The sequence below is a fragment of the Lineus longissimus genome, chromosome 6 (genome assembly GCF_910592395.1).
Source record: "Lineus longissimus chromosome 6, tnLinLong1.2, whole genome shotgun sequence".
Lineage (NCBI taxonomy): Eukaryota > Metazoa > Nemertea > Pilidiophora > Heteronemertea > Lineidae > Lineus > Lineus longissimus.
Genome location: NC_088313.1, coordinates 7,795,515 through 7,808,795, shown reverse-complemented (window position 1 = coordinate 7,808,795; position 13,281 = coordinate 7,795,515). Strand labels below are relative to the sequence as shown.

The window sequence follows — 13,281 nt, the reverse complement described above, 5'->3', positions numbered from 1 at the left end:
TACAAATGAGTTTGGGCCGCGTGCAGAAGCAGCCAATCAGAGCCATTCTCTGTATAATCCAAGATGTCAGCCTCTATATGTAGGCAAAGGCACTGGTTACAATTTCCTTTTGCTTTCGCGCCGTTTTTGATTTTGTTGATCAAGATATTGCATGTATTGTGCATACAATACGGTAAAGAGCAGATTATTGTAGAATCCCCGATCCTCAAAAACTATCAAATCCCCAAACCCGAAAACAAATCAATCGTTGTCAAAAATTTGCCCTTGTTTGTAACCCCAGACTTGTAACTTGGGTACTTTTGTTCATCATATTGATATTGACATAGGCCCTACAGTACACAGGTACACTGATACATGCATGGTGATCTCTAATATTATGATACATGTAGGGCCTACTGATGCAGGCCTCTCATGCATAGGTTTGGCCAGTTCACTCTCTAGGCCTGCCTACATAGCCTGTGCATTCGGGGCGTGTTAAGGGGAATTAAGTTTCTCGATCAAGGTATCCCTAAATGTAGACATGGGGGTGTGATCTGGTGGTAGGGGCCTAGGCCTATCTATAAGTCGTTTCGTATGGCGCTGCTGCTAATTCACCATAGTGAAGGTGCAATGACGAGTTATGCCCTGCCTAGGAAATAAGCAGCGAACCGACATTCTTTGTACCTGGTGCTAATGGTTGGGCAATTTAAATACCCCCACCCAAGTTGACGGTGGCTTGCGATTGACTCCTCCTCTCACTTTGCTGAAATCGCCAATTGGTGCATACACGTAGTTCCGAACAATTATGCTCATCCCTTCTTGCAGGAAGAATACTCTCATTACTTGGGACACCCAGTGCGGAGTGAACGCAAACAACACCAGATAAATTTGTGTTCTCGAGGCTCATCTTTGCTACTACTGATTCAGCCGCACTGTATACTGCTATGTATGTTAGTTACAGTTCCATTAGGAGACCAATGATTTATGCGGATGGCTGCTCAGGTAGTTTCCCAAATACAAACATAAAATGTGAAATTTATGATAATTCGTTTTTTATATTTCAGATCTCATATTGATTATTAATTAAGGATGCGTTCTTCAAGGGATCCAGTGCAGGCAAGTCAATTTATTTCATGAAGAGCAAAGTTTTGTTTTGGTAACTTTAAGTCAAACACATGAGTCAAACATGTTATGTGTGACGATCACACATACCGTAAGTTTTTAGTTCACACTCTCAGCCAACCAATATATTTTACAATGTAAACTTCAATGAACTATGCAGGATAGATAAAACCACCAATTTCTAGTTCATGTACATGTACAGGCCGTACTCTTCATTTATCTTCTATCTATTTCAGTTTGTAGCTGCTCCCTCGTCGAGCCGGCCGGAGCTTGGCACAGCGCCGCTCCAGAGGCATGAATATGCTGTCCGTCCGCCAGCTGAAGGTATTTACTAAAACTGATTTTATTCCCTAGAATATATTTGCATGATTAGTAATTTACTTAGTTCTTGATCGTGTATGCTGTATATACATGTACATACTACTGTCATTTATTTGTTGTTTGTTTGTTTTATTGCATGTTTGTTGTTTATTTTAATTGCCACCAAGCACATCGCAGCCTATCCAGCAAACCCATACCCATCAACTGGAAAAAGCCCAGCTGAGCTCCTGTTCAGCTAAGATTTGAGGATAAAGGATGGCAACACAACATTGAGAGGCTGAGCAGAGAGGGAGTGCAAAGCTGTAAGAACGCATTGGAATCAAGCATAATGGTGGGAGATTGGTCAAGCAGGATCGAATGAACAAACAGAACTGTACACCGTCATTCTAAAGACAAGTCACCTGAGGTGCAAAGCTGTGTAGGCACTGGCTGGTGTATGTTCCGATCACAATTTTGTGTTTGTGAAGCGCTACAATACTCCTGACGTTATGATCGTTGATGGAATTGGAATCATGGAGGAACTGGAACCTATACGAGCTAAGGAGCAGCAAACAACAACAACACCACGTCGGGCCAGAAACACTGTCTTCTTGAGGCAAAACCAACAGATATCTAGAAAATGCCAGTTGTAGAACAGCAAAGGCCACTATGCTAGAACCCACCCCCTCGGTGTCAGGACTATGTTCTGTCCTTAACATGATGCAGATTAGTAAGAATGTAGGCGGATCGCTGTTCTAACTAATCTGTAAAAAGTCCCTAATCTCTATCCTGCTTTTATTTATTATTATTCTAAACAAACAAATTAGCAAGGATGCAGGCGGATCGCTGTTCTCGCTCATTTGTTTCCCCACTTAGTATTTTTGAAAGAAAAAAAATTGGGTTTAAAGCGAACTGGAACCGCCAAGCCAGTTCGTATGACCTCGTTTTCATTCCCCGCGTATCGGGTGATCAGAGCGAGGCATGAATGAAACATGGCGCCTAGCTGTCAATCATTCAGTGACGTCACTACTATGGAATTTACTACGAAAATTCATGAATGAAAGATCGCATTACTCACGTGATTCTCACATGATTCTCAATAATAACAAATTGAACTGCGCATGCTCGGGCACTGGGGGCGGAGCTACAAATCTGAACTCGACTTTCTCGGGCGGTGAAAGTCGAAAAGTTGAATAAATCGCTCGGCAGTTCCAGTTCGCTTTAAGTGAAGTGCATTATATAAGTTGACTTTTAGTGAATGTTATAATGCTGGACAATCTTGAAACAGACAGTGACTACCATGGACTATTTCGAGTTTTAAAGTCATGGGGCCATCTGGTACCACCGCTGAGAAGTCATTTGCAATGCATTTTAGCATTACTGACCTACTGTCCCAGATTTACCTGGTCCCAGGCCTTTAAGTTTGTTTTAATATGCTCTCTTTAAAGTTCAAGTCAACCCTCCCAATACCTAAGTTAGATTAGAGCTAAGACATTATTTACTTGGACTTTCGTTATTGATTTAGTAAGGGAGTGGAGCCATGTCGCGGAGATACGTTCTTGCTTTCAAATATTCTGGTGCCTGATGCTAGCACCGTGGCTGTTCAATTACAATGAAGGCTGATCAACTTTTATTTAATAAATACCACTGAATCAAAGTATCAGCTAGTATTTTATTTTATTGTATCATATTGGGACCACAATGTAAGTCAACTTACAGCAAATTACAGTTTGCACTAATGCCAAAACAGGAAGAAGAGGTCTGACTGACTTAGTGAAGGCAGTGTGCATCCTTCAAAGCTATATTCAACAAGAATTCATACTCAGTGACATTTGCCAATGTAATGTTGCTGTGATCTCAAACATTCCTACCAGTTGTGGCAATCTAAGAAAAAATATGATGGTAAATGAGCATACTTATTAATGGAGAAGAGTGAACTTGTCAGTTTAACTGGTTTCGGTCAAACAAAAGTTGAAATCTTTCATGTATCCTGGTTTATTATAAGAGCTGACCTGGCTTGTTTGATATATAAATATATTACATTTTGGTAAATTCCTTTTATTTAGCCTACCCTGGAATTCTGGACCGGATTGGAAGGGCAACAGACCTTGTGTATGGAATGGAGGAGGTCTTATTCGATAATGGTGTTGTAGGCCAGAATCGCACATCCCTCATCGAGTTGGAGAAGGATTTGCTTGAGATTGGGGCATATGCCAATGTCTCCCAAGGCGTTTATTACGCTCTAAAGATCGAAAGTCGCTCACAGGCAAAAAGTTCAGACGACAGAGCAGAAGACACATACTTGGCATTACTAGTACAGTAGAGAATGTGTGACATGTGATTTGGGGCTTGTAATTACTTTTAGCAAATAAGGAAAGTTGTTGCCTGCTTTGTAACTGATATGAATGAATTAATCTTTCTCCTAAGTACATGCATGTGTAATACTAATTGTGCATCTCATTACCTCATGTGTTTCCTTTAACAGTTTCGTTCATTTTTGTACATTTTCTATTGAATATTCTGCTTTTATACTTTTATTCAGCATCTTCAGTGTTAATTTTATTCCATTTCATCAGAGTTTGGCGAAGACACTTTTCATTGCAACATCCATTCCACTTTATTTATCTCACATGAAGACAGCAATATTGAAAGTAGTGATTGAAAAGTAGGTATAGTATTCCTTTTTTTAACATGTTTTAAAGTCTTATTGTTCCCTGCATTGTTTTACAACTATGTCCATTATTTCGGTGTTGACATGACAACCCAAGTGCAACTAGAAGAAGAGCTACAATCTTTCCGCCTCGATGGCCAGCCACGTCACAGGATCACCCGCATTGAGGATATGGATGACATGCCACGACCTCTCTCCCTCCAACATGAACTGGATGTCCTATGTCTTATATCAAATGATCACAGTCTACCATACCCAACATCTCGAAATCCATCCATCCTTGGCAAATCAACATTCAGAATCGGCTACCTCCGCTACTTATCATATGTTCCATCCACTATTATTACTGAAGAAACTACCGTCCCACTACAGCTGCCATCATCCCCACGAAATCGTTATATATATTTTGAAATGAAAGATCAAGCCATCATGAGAAACTCAACTCTTAAAATTTTTTTCCACCCTGTATCTAGTCAATTACCTGTACCAAACGAAGAGTTATATTTCCCTGACATTGTCCCACCAAAGAAAACCAGGAAGATTACCCAACGTATTGTAAAAATAACACAACAGACACTTCAACACCAACTTGCTGTTTGTGCACCTACTACTGCCATTTTGAATTTCCATCCATATTTGAACTTTAAATTAAAACTTGTAGAACTCGGTACTATATTTTGGCGATATCATTCTCCCGAAGAGGACTGTTTTATTTTGAATGAGTATGGTGAAGATGGTGAAATTGTTCCTAATTCTTTCTGTTCCGTTACTGTTGAAGATGACATTGTTCGCTGCTCTTGTGATATATATAGAATCATTGCTACAATTGCTAACCTGGATCACGATAATGATATAATCCCCGATGGCCTCCTTTGTATGCATTGTCGTTTTGTTAAAGAGGAGATAAAGCCTCACCTTAATTTAGTACTCGAAGACAGTGCTGGCACTGATTCTTCTTCTACTGTCTCTTCTGCTATCCAAGCTCGTATAAATGAATGTAAAAAACACCTCAATGATCCTGTCGTCCGCCTCAGTGCCCCCATATTTGGCACAACTAAATACTCTGTAAGATCACACTATTCATGTTCAATTATCAATGTATCCTCAACAGGAATAATGGTTTTTTGTACAATGGTGCTTGTCAGGCTTCCTCCAAACACAAAAGATCAGTGAAAAGGCTAATGGAGCTGGAGGAAGCCTCAACCTTATGTGAACATCTTGCTACTATGAATGCCAACCAGGAGGTCTCGGCCCCTCAAAACGCCCCAAGTTTTGAAGAGGAAGAAGAAGCAGATGTGATTAATGAGCCAGCTGGAAATCCACCAGTTTATGAACATGTAGTATGTATACTACTCATTCACTCACTGAGTCAGTGGCATACATACTACAATAGTCAGTTCTCCTCAAATTCCAAAGTCTGCTCTCTTCTAATTTCAATTAGTTGCCTGTTATAACAAAATTCATAATTTGATTTCAGCCTGATAAGCCATCAAAGCCTGCCAATTTCAATAAGATCACTGGAAAGTGGGACTTTGGAGGATACAGTGTGCACAAGCCTTCTGTGGAAGAAAAAGATATCAATGCGATAAGGTAATTGTTATTTTGATATCAACTATCTAAATGAATCACACTAGTAATTGACTTGCCTCATCACTTTTCAAAATTAAATGACAATAACAAATTCATTGCATTTGCAACATTGCATGAATTCAGGTTAAGATATACCATTATACATGTACACGTACCTTCAAATCAATCGCATCCCCAGTAGGCCATCTTATTTGATTAAAAAGCCTTGAATGTTATCTTTGTTCTGAATTTGCATTTTATCTTTCGTAAATTCTGTTTTCACTCTCAGGAACACACGAGCACGCACAGCAGTCCATGACGGAAGTGAGAGGTTTCACCGCAACACAACAACAGGTTGTTTCGAAGGTCTAGATTTAATCCCAGAGATACCAGATAGAAGGTGCAAATGTGGGGTGAGTAGGTTATACGTGTATGTGTCTTTCCTGTTAATAATAATATCATGTTTTTATCAGGTATTGCTAAAAGGCTTGAGATTGGTAATGTAAAGAATTTTCTACACTTTCTTCATATATCTAGGTTATTTTCAATGAAGGAAACTGCAACTGGTTAGCCAGAACCTTTGCAATAATCTGTTAATTGATGTCATTGGTCCTTCAGTTAATCTCAGGGTTGATTCTTCTCTTTCAGTCCGCATATACAGATACAGATCATCCTAACGGCTTGCCTCCGACCGAGCACTTCACTTGTACCTTATACATGAGACAGGTGAGTATCATGTCCCTTTCTTGGAATATATTGGAGTTCGTACTGAATAACTACTAGGTACTCCTTGAGTTGCTTGGGTTTTGAATCTTTTTGAGAATGCACATAAACATAAAATAATGTTGGAGAGCCAAATCGCGACATATTGCCTTTAATTATTGTTGACGTCAGCGCCACCTATATTAGCCCGTGTGCTTTCCGCCATTGTGTTTTCCCGGTACAAAACCTTGCGGTTTTTGCCGATGTAGAAGAAGTCAAATTTAAGGCTAATTGTTCAGAAAAGAGTAGCCTAAAACAGAGGTATGTCAAGATGAATATGTATAGCAACATTAAGTGGCGTAATTTGCCCAAAATAATTAGATCAGTGCTGTAAAACTGTGTCCAACGACAGCGGACGTCTTGTAAAAGGTTAAGACACATGTACCTATCTACCACGCCCAATGTCAAGGCATTGTAGTATCAAAATCGTGGCCACGTGCAATGTTTTTCATATCAGCGTTTTAGAGAGGACATTGTGTCCCTTTGTAGCCCATTTAAAAGCTAGTCTGACAGAGTTATTTGTCTTTGCATATTGGAGTGAAGACTTTCTCCTTAGTACCCAATCAGTTGGCCGCGCCCCCGTTCGCAGCGCCAAAAGAGCGTTTCTCTCTGCGTTGCGCTGCTACTGTCACCTATCGGTAAAAAGTTGATACTAACTCGCGCCATATTTGTGGCAGAGACTAAAACCTCTGTAGCATGCACGACTGTTCGGGGAGAGCGATTGATCAAAGATGGCGAAATTGTTAGTTATTGAAAGAAAAAATTGGTGTTTATTTCATCAAATTCTAAGCAAAATCAACCGAGTTTGATCAATTTTTCGAAAGTTTATATTTTCGCAATCTTCGCTGAACATACCTCACTCAAAGATATTTTCCAGCTTTGCGGCGATATTTGGTAAATTGATTTTTTGCGAAGTGGTTGACCAATCCTAAATGAATTCATATCTTTTAAAACATTTGAGCACCCGGTTTCCTAAATATTTCTTTTTTGGCACTTAATTTGGTGATTTTTCGAAGAAATCTCATTAATATTTATGATGTTTTGGATCACGTGATGTTAATCAAGCCGTTTTTCGCGGCAATTGCGTGCACGACGCGATATTGTAAAAATATTTTAATGCACAGTGTGTCTCAAAAAAATTGAGGTTAAAAGTGAGAATGGCATGATGGTAGCCTGTTTGAGTTCTGTTGATGAATATGCTTAGTCTGACTATAATTTCTACAACTTGTGGCCAAATGACCAGATGATTTTGAGCCTTTTGATAAAGCTACTGGTAGAATAGTCGTCAGAAATGTCAGAGCGACAGTGACTGAGTGGGTGTTATGTTATGTTATGAGACTGGAGGTATGTCATGTGTTCCACCATATCGTCATTGATATTGACCAGGAATACTATCGATTTGTGTGGATGTGCTCAAACAGAAAAGCATGAGCCATGATGCTTCACTTCCGAAAAGATCCAGGTGACTGAGATGTCTACTACTACTGTTGGGCAATCCGGCTGATTCTTCAGAAATTTCTCTGTATATCCTCTGTGAAAATAAACTTTCTCATAATGATATATCTTTTGTTTGTTTGGTAATTTTAGTTGCCTATGTTTAGGCACTTTTTTGCCAGATTTGCCTGTAAAAGGCTGCCATAGTTCAGGAAAAGAAATCATATACACATTACAATGTGGATCTTCACGGTCCAAAACACCAGGGCCTACCAGGTGACATGGCTCAATAATAGGCATTGTCTGGTAATTTTGGACGACCTTTGGATGGATAGTTTATTTTCCCTGACCCTGGCCTGGGTCTGAACGGGCTTCCAAGCGATCAATGATGCTTATAAAGCCGGGAATAGCCTCATCAGTACCCCCACAAGAGTTATTTTGTGCCAGACATCGCACACAGAACTTGCCATCATCTCATTTTTAGAGTTGCTGTATCAGTAAAAGATAATACCAAAAAGCTGATAAAGAATGTAGTTTGAGCAGCATGACCAATGCCAGTGTTAAAGGTGTAAACTTAGCCTATTACAGGACATCTTCCTGCAAGATTGTGATTGGTTTACTTGAAGTTTGTCATCAATTTGACTGTTGTAATTGTACATCCATGCTGTTGTCATTCAGGAAAAATCTGCTTTATCTTTCAGCTAATACTTTCACTTCTCCAGTGAATCGGGTTTGATGAACATGTCAAGCTGTTGAATGGTGTAAACAATCATTAGCAAATAACGTCACGAATGAAAATAAGTTTGATTCCTTCCACTTGAAAAGTTCAACAGCACCACTTGCAAGAATTTGAATTTGGCATTGTGTTTTACACCCTTCAACAATTGACTGTCTGTTTGTTATTGGTGTTCTTGTTTCAATGTTAGCGTTTCACTAACGAAGAGAGGATTAGTTATCTTTAATGTTAAGTTTCTTCTTTGCATCATTTTGTCATTAAATTTGGGCAATGGTGGTCTCATGAAAGGAGGGATGGGACGGCAGGATGGGCTATTGGACAAATTTCATAATCAGTATTCTAGAACACGTTTTGTAGCGATGGTGGCGATCCTAGTGTTCGGGCCTCTTCGGCTCAACTTCGGGTGTGGTCGGAACCTAAATCCGGCTGCAACATTTTCTGACAAAAATCGGAGGCAACTTAAACGTATTTTCCAGCCGTGCGACAGAAATAATCATTTTTACTATCGTGTTATTCAGTCAAAGATACATATAACAATAAATATCAGTCATTACTTCTGAGCACGCGCGATGTTTTTGATGAGTTAGGTGCATTTATTCAACAAAATTACGTGAAAAAATTGCAAATTTTCGGGCGACGACCGCTGTTCAAAGTCACGTAAACAGCAAACCTCAGGACTTTTTATACTTTTTTCTTAATGAAACTACTATTTAATGTTTCATCCAGAATAATATGTTCCGTTTACATGTCATTCAGAAAGATTTTGGCAAGTTTAGGATCGATTTCCGACTTCATATTTTTCACGCCTAAATGTACTCGATAATGAGCTCGTAATGATATGCAGTGACGTCATAGCGCAGAGAGAATTACGTGGAAATGGGGGCGCGGCCAACTGACTGTACCGTTGAGTGTTCTCAGGTGGCAGCACCTTGTGGTGGTGTCTTCCAGTTGTCTAATTCTTGTGTCCTGCTAGCTGGACTTTGTAGCCTTTATATATTCATTGTGGAGATGTTAGACAAGTTAAGCTAATGTCCTGGGATTTTGGGGATAATTTGGCTTACTTTGGGGTGAAAGTTTTTGGTGCAGACATTGTCACAACCTGGGACTCTGGGTTGTCACAACCTGTCTTCACGCTCATGTACACTTACATTGTACATCTATATCTTGTCTGGCATCTCTGATGTTCTTGGTTATTTGCTAAAAAGACTAAGGAGTCCTTCCCATTTTGTATTTTCAGTTTTTACGTGAACATGATGTAGTCAGTCGAAAGATGTTCCTGTAACTGTGAATCTGCTGTACTTGACAAAACTACACGGTGATACGCTATTAAACTAAAGAGAAGGATCTTTAGACACGTCGTTCGTCTTCTGTTCATGGATGTGACTGTCTCTTACATGGATGATCCTAAGCTGAGAAGTGCATCGCCGCCACAGTAAAAACTCTGTTCAAGACTCTTATCGTAGAATACGGTGAATTCTTAATAAAGAACTTTACCATGTTGAGTGACGATGGGTGGAGCCCAGTACCCACCCCAAGACGGTCAAAGCCGTCAGCATTGCCACCACAGCCAACGCCTGAGCCAGAGAGGCCCACACCCACTCCAAGACGGTCAAAGCCGTCAGCGTTGCCACCACAGCCAACGCCTGAGCCTGAGCCAGAGAGGCTCACACCCTCTAGAGATCCTCTCAGTCAAGACTCTGAATCGAAAGGAGTTGGTGCAGCAGATGAGAGTATCGCCAAGTTAGCCGAAATCCTTACCGAATCGCAACGTCGGGACCACCTGCCAAAAGTTGAACCAGAAGTCTTCAAGGGTGATCTTCTTCAATATCCGCTATGGAACTCGTCATTTGAGACCATGATCGAAGCTTGTGTTACCTCAGTGACACAGCGATTACGCTACCTGAGTAAATATACGGGAGGTGAAGCAAAGGAGGCTATTCGAGGTCTGCTCTCTCAAGGCACCGCAGATGCATACATGAGGGCAAGGTCGCTCCTAAAGGAAAGGTACGGAAATAAATTCATAACAGCAGAAGCCTACAAGCAAAGAATTGACAGTTGGCCTCATCTTAAGGCGGGAGATGGTAGGGAGTTGAGGAAGTTCGCCGACTTCTTGACAAGTTGTGCTAGTGCAATGAACTCAATCCGTTACCTAGATGGACTTAACAACCCAGATGAGAATAAGAAGATTCTTCGCAAACTCCCACGATATATTGTGGACAGATGGAGCAGGATTGTTGATACAAGGCTGAGCAAAGATGATCCATCCTACCCAAGTTGTGACTTCATCGTAAAGGAAGCGCGGATCGCATGCAGTCCAGTCAGTCTAAGAGGGGAGGACAGCAGTGGAAAACCAGACAAGGCAAAGGGGACCGCAAACCATTTCAAGTCGAAGACTTTGTCAACAGTTGCAAAATCGTCAAAAACTGAGCCGCAGCCTAAATCAGAACAGACCAGTCAGAAGCCTAAGCCAAAGGCCCGCAAGTGTGCTGTATGCAGTAATCCCCATGGAGTCGCCACGTGTCCAACCTTTGCAGCAATGTCTCTGACCGAGCGAAAAACTACACTCAAGGATAAGGCCCTGTGTTATGGCTGTCTGAGATTCGGACACCGTCGAGCCACATGTAAAACAAAGCTGACATGTGAGGTGTGCTCAAAACTGCATCCAACTGTACTGCACGATTACAATGCGGTAGCAATGCCTCAGACAGGCGTTGCCCCAGATAACGCTAACACTAACTGTGTAAAACAAGGACACAGGTGCTCTCATTCGTTAATCCTACCTGTCACCATGTATCACGAGAAGGATCCAAGAAGAACAGTCGACGTTTACGCCCTCTTGGACCCACAGTCCGACACTTGTTTCGTCTCTGAGAATACAGCCAGAACCCTAGATGTTAAAGGATGTGATGTTACCCTCAGGCTAACAACCATGTTAGCTGAAGCCACTGTTAAGTCTACTAAGGTCACAGGCCTCCGAGTAATGGATGTTGATCGCAATTTGGATGTAGGCCTCCCAGTTACCTACACCAGAGACAAAATACCTGCTACACATGGGCAGATACCTAGAGCTGACACTTTGAGAACAATTCCCCACCTGGCAAAGATAGCAGACAAGCTTCATCCTCATCAAGACATTGAAATCGGCCTGCTTGTTGGGATGAACTGCCCTCGACTCATGAAACCTAGATATGTTGTCCCAGGAGGAGACAATGACCCCTATGCCATTTTGACCGATCTTGGTTGGGGAGTCATTGGTATCCTTGACTGCAGCTGTGAAGATGAAAGCCAAATAGAGTCCGCCTGCAGATCAATCAGTACTGAAGAAGGCAGTTGTCACTTTGCATTCAGAACCAAAGGCAAGGAGAAAAGTCCAATTGTACTTAGTGAGTGGTTTGAACGAGAATTTCATGAAGACGACTCCGAAGAGAAGATGTCCTGTGACGATAGAAAATTTCTATCCAAGGCACGAGATGGACGACAGCAGTTAGAAAACGGACATTTTCAGCTGCCCCTTCCACTGAAGGATGACAACATGGTCCTGCCCAACAACAGACAGCTCACTGTAAGGCGCTTAAATGGTCTGAAACGCCGTGATGAAGCATATAAGGGAAAGTATGTTGATTTTATGGAGGACTTGTTTGTGAAGGGCTATGCCGAACCAGCTCCCAAGGAGACCCCTACAGGCCAAGTCTGGTACATTCCACACAATGGTGTACTTCATCCCAAGAAGCCAGATAAACTCAGAGTTGTTTATGACTGCAGCGCTGCATATCAAGGACAAGTACTCAACAGAAACCTTCTTCAGGGTCCTGATCTCACAAACAATTTTACTGGCATACTTTGTCGCTTCCGGAAGGAGCCAGTGGCCTTCACCTGTGACATTGAGGCTTTCTATCACCAGGTATCTGTCGCAGAAGATAGTAGAGACCTTTTTCGCTTTCTATGGTGGAAGAACGGGCAGCTAGAAGAAGAGCCGACCGACTACAGGATGACAGTCCATGTATTTGGAGCCACATCTTCCCCTGGATGTTGTAATTATGCGCTAAAGGCCACAGCAGACAAGTACGAAGAAAAACACGGAAAAGAGGCTGCCGATTTTGTAAGAGATAGTTTCTACGCTGATGATGGTATCCGGTCTGTCCCAACAACCAAGTCAGCCAAGGAGTTAATCGATTCAAGCCGCCAACTCTGTAAGGAAGGAGGTTTTCGTCTGCACAAATTTGCATCTAATAAGAGAGAAGTATTGGACACCATCCCTGCTGCAGAAAGGGCAAAGAATCTTCAACACGTCAATCTGCTGCAAGACGATCTGCCAGTTGAGAGGACTTTGGGAGTAGAATGGTGCATCCAGTCCGATGCCTTTCGTTTTCAAATCCAGCTCCAAGACAAGCCGTTGACAAGAAGAGGGATTCTATCTAGTATCAGCTCGGTCTTCGACCCCCTTGGACTGGTGTCGCCACTTGTACTGGTGGGGCGGAGGATTTTACAAGGATTGTGCAGTAGCGGCGCAGATTGGGATGACCCATTGCCAGAGGAAATCAAAATGGAATGGGAGAGATGGAGGCAAGAACTCATGATCCTGGCTGGCCTAGAAATACCAAGATGCTACAAGCCTGAAAATTTTGGTGAAGTCAAGACAGTCGAGTTGCATCATTTTTCCGATGCTAGTTTGGTCGGATATGGGCAATGCAGCTACCTTTAGATCGAT

General features: G+C 41.7%; 1 protein-coding gene and 1 long non-coding RNA gene across 2 annotated transcripts; both read left to right on the top strand.

Moving 5' to 3' along the window:
- The first annotated feature begins 155 nt into the window (after positions 1 to 155).
- Positions 156 to 3,567, top strand: LOC135489872 (uncharacterized). Its single transcript, XR_010447248.1, has 4 exons — positions 156 to 172; positions 1,044 to 1,095; positions 1,338 to 1,425; positions 3,468 to 3,567. It is a non-coding gene; the product is annotated as an uncharacterized LOC135489872 (long non-coding RNA).
- Positions 3,568 to 10,068: 6,501 nt separating this feature from the next.
- LOC135489540 (uncharacterized) lies at positions 10,069 to 13,275 on the top strand. The gene has a single exon (XM_064774938.1). It carries the CDS (start codon positions 10,069 to 10,071, stop codon positions 13,273 to 13,275), a length of 3,207 nt encoding a protein of 1,068 aa, XP_064631008.1.
- Positions 13,276 to 13,281: the final 6 nt, after the last annotated feature.

What these genes read in the sequence shown, in the direction of transcription:
- LOC135489540 (XM_064774938.1), top strand. Translation starts at nt 10,069, where the DNA reads ATGTTGAGTGACGATGGGTGGAGCCCAGTACCCACCCCAAGACGGTCA.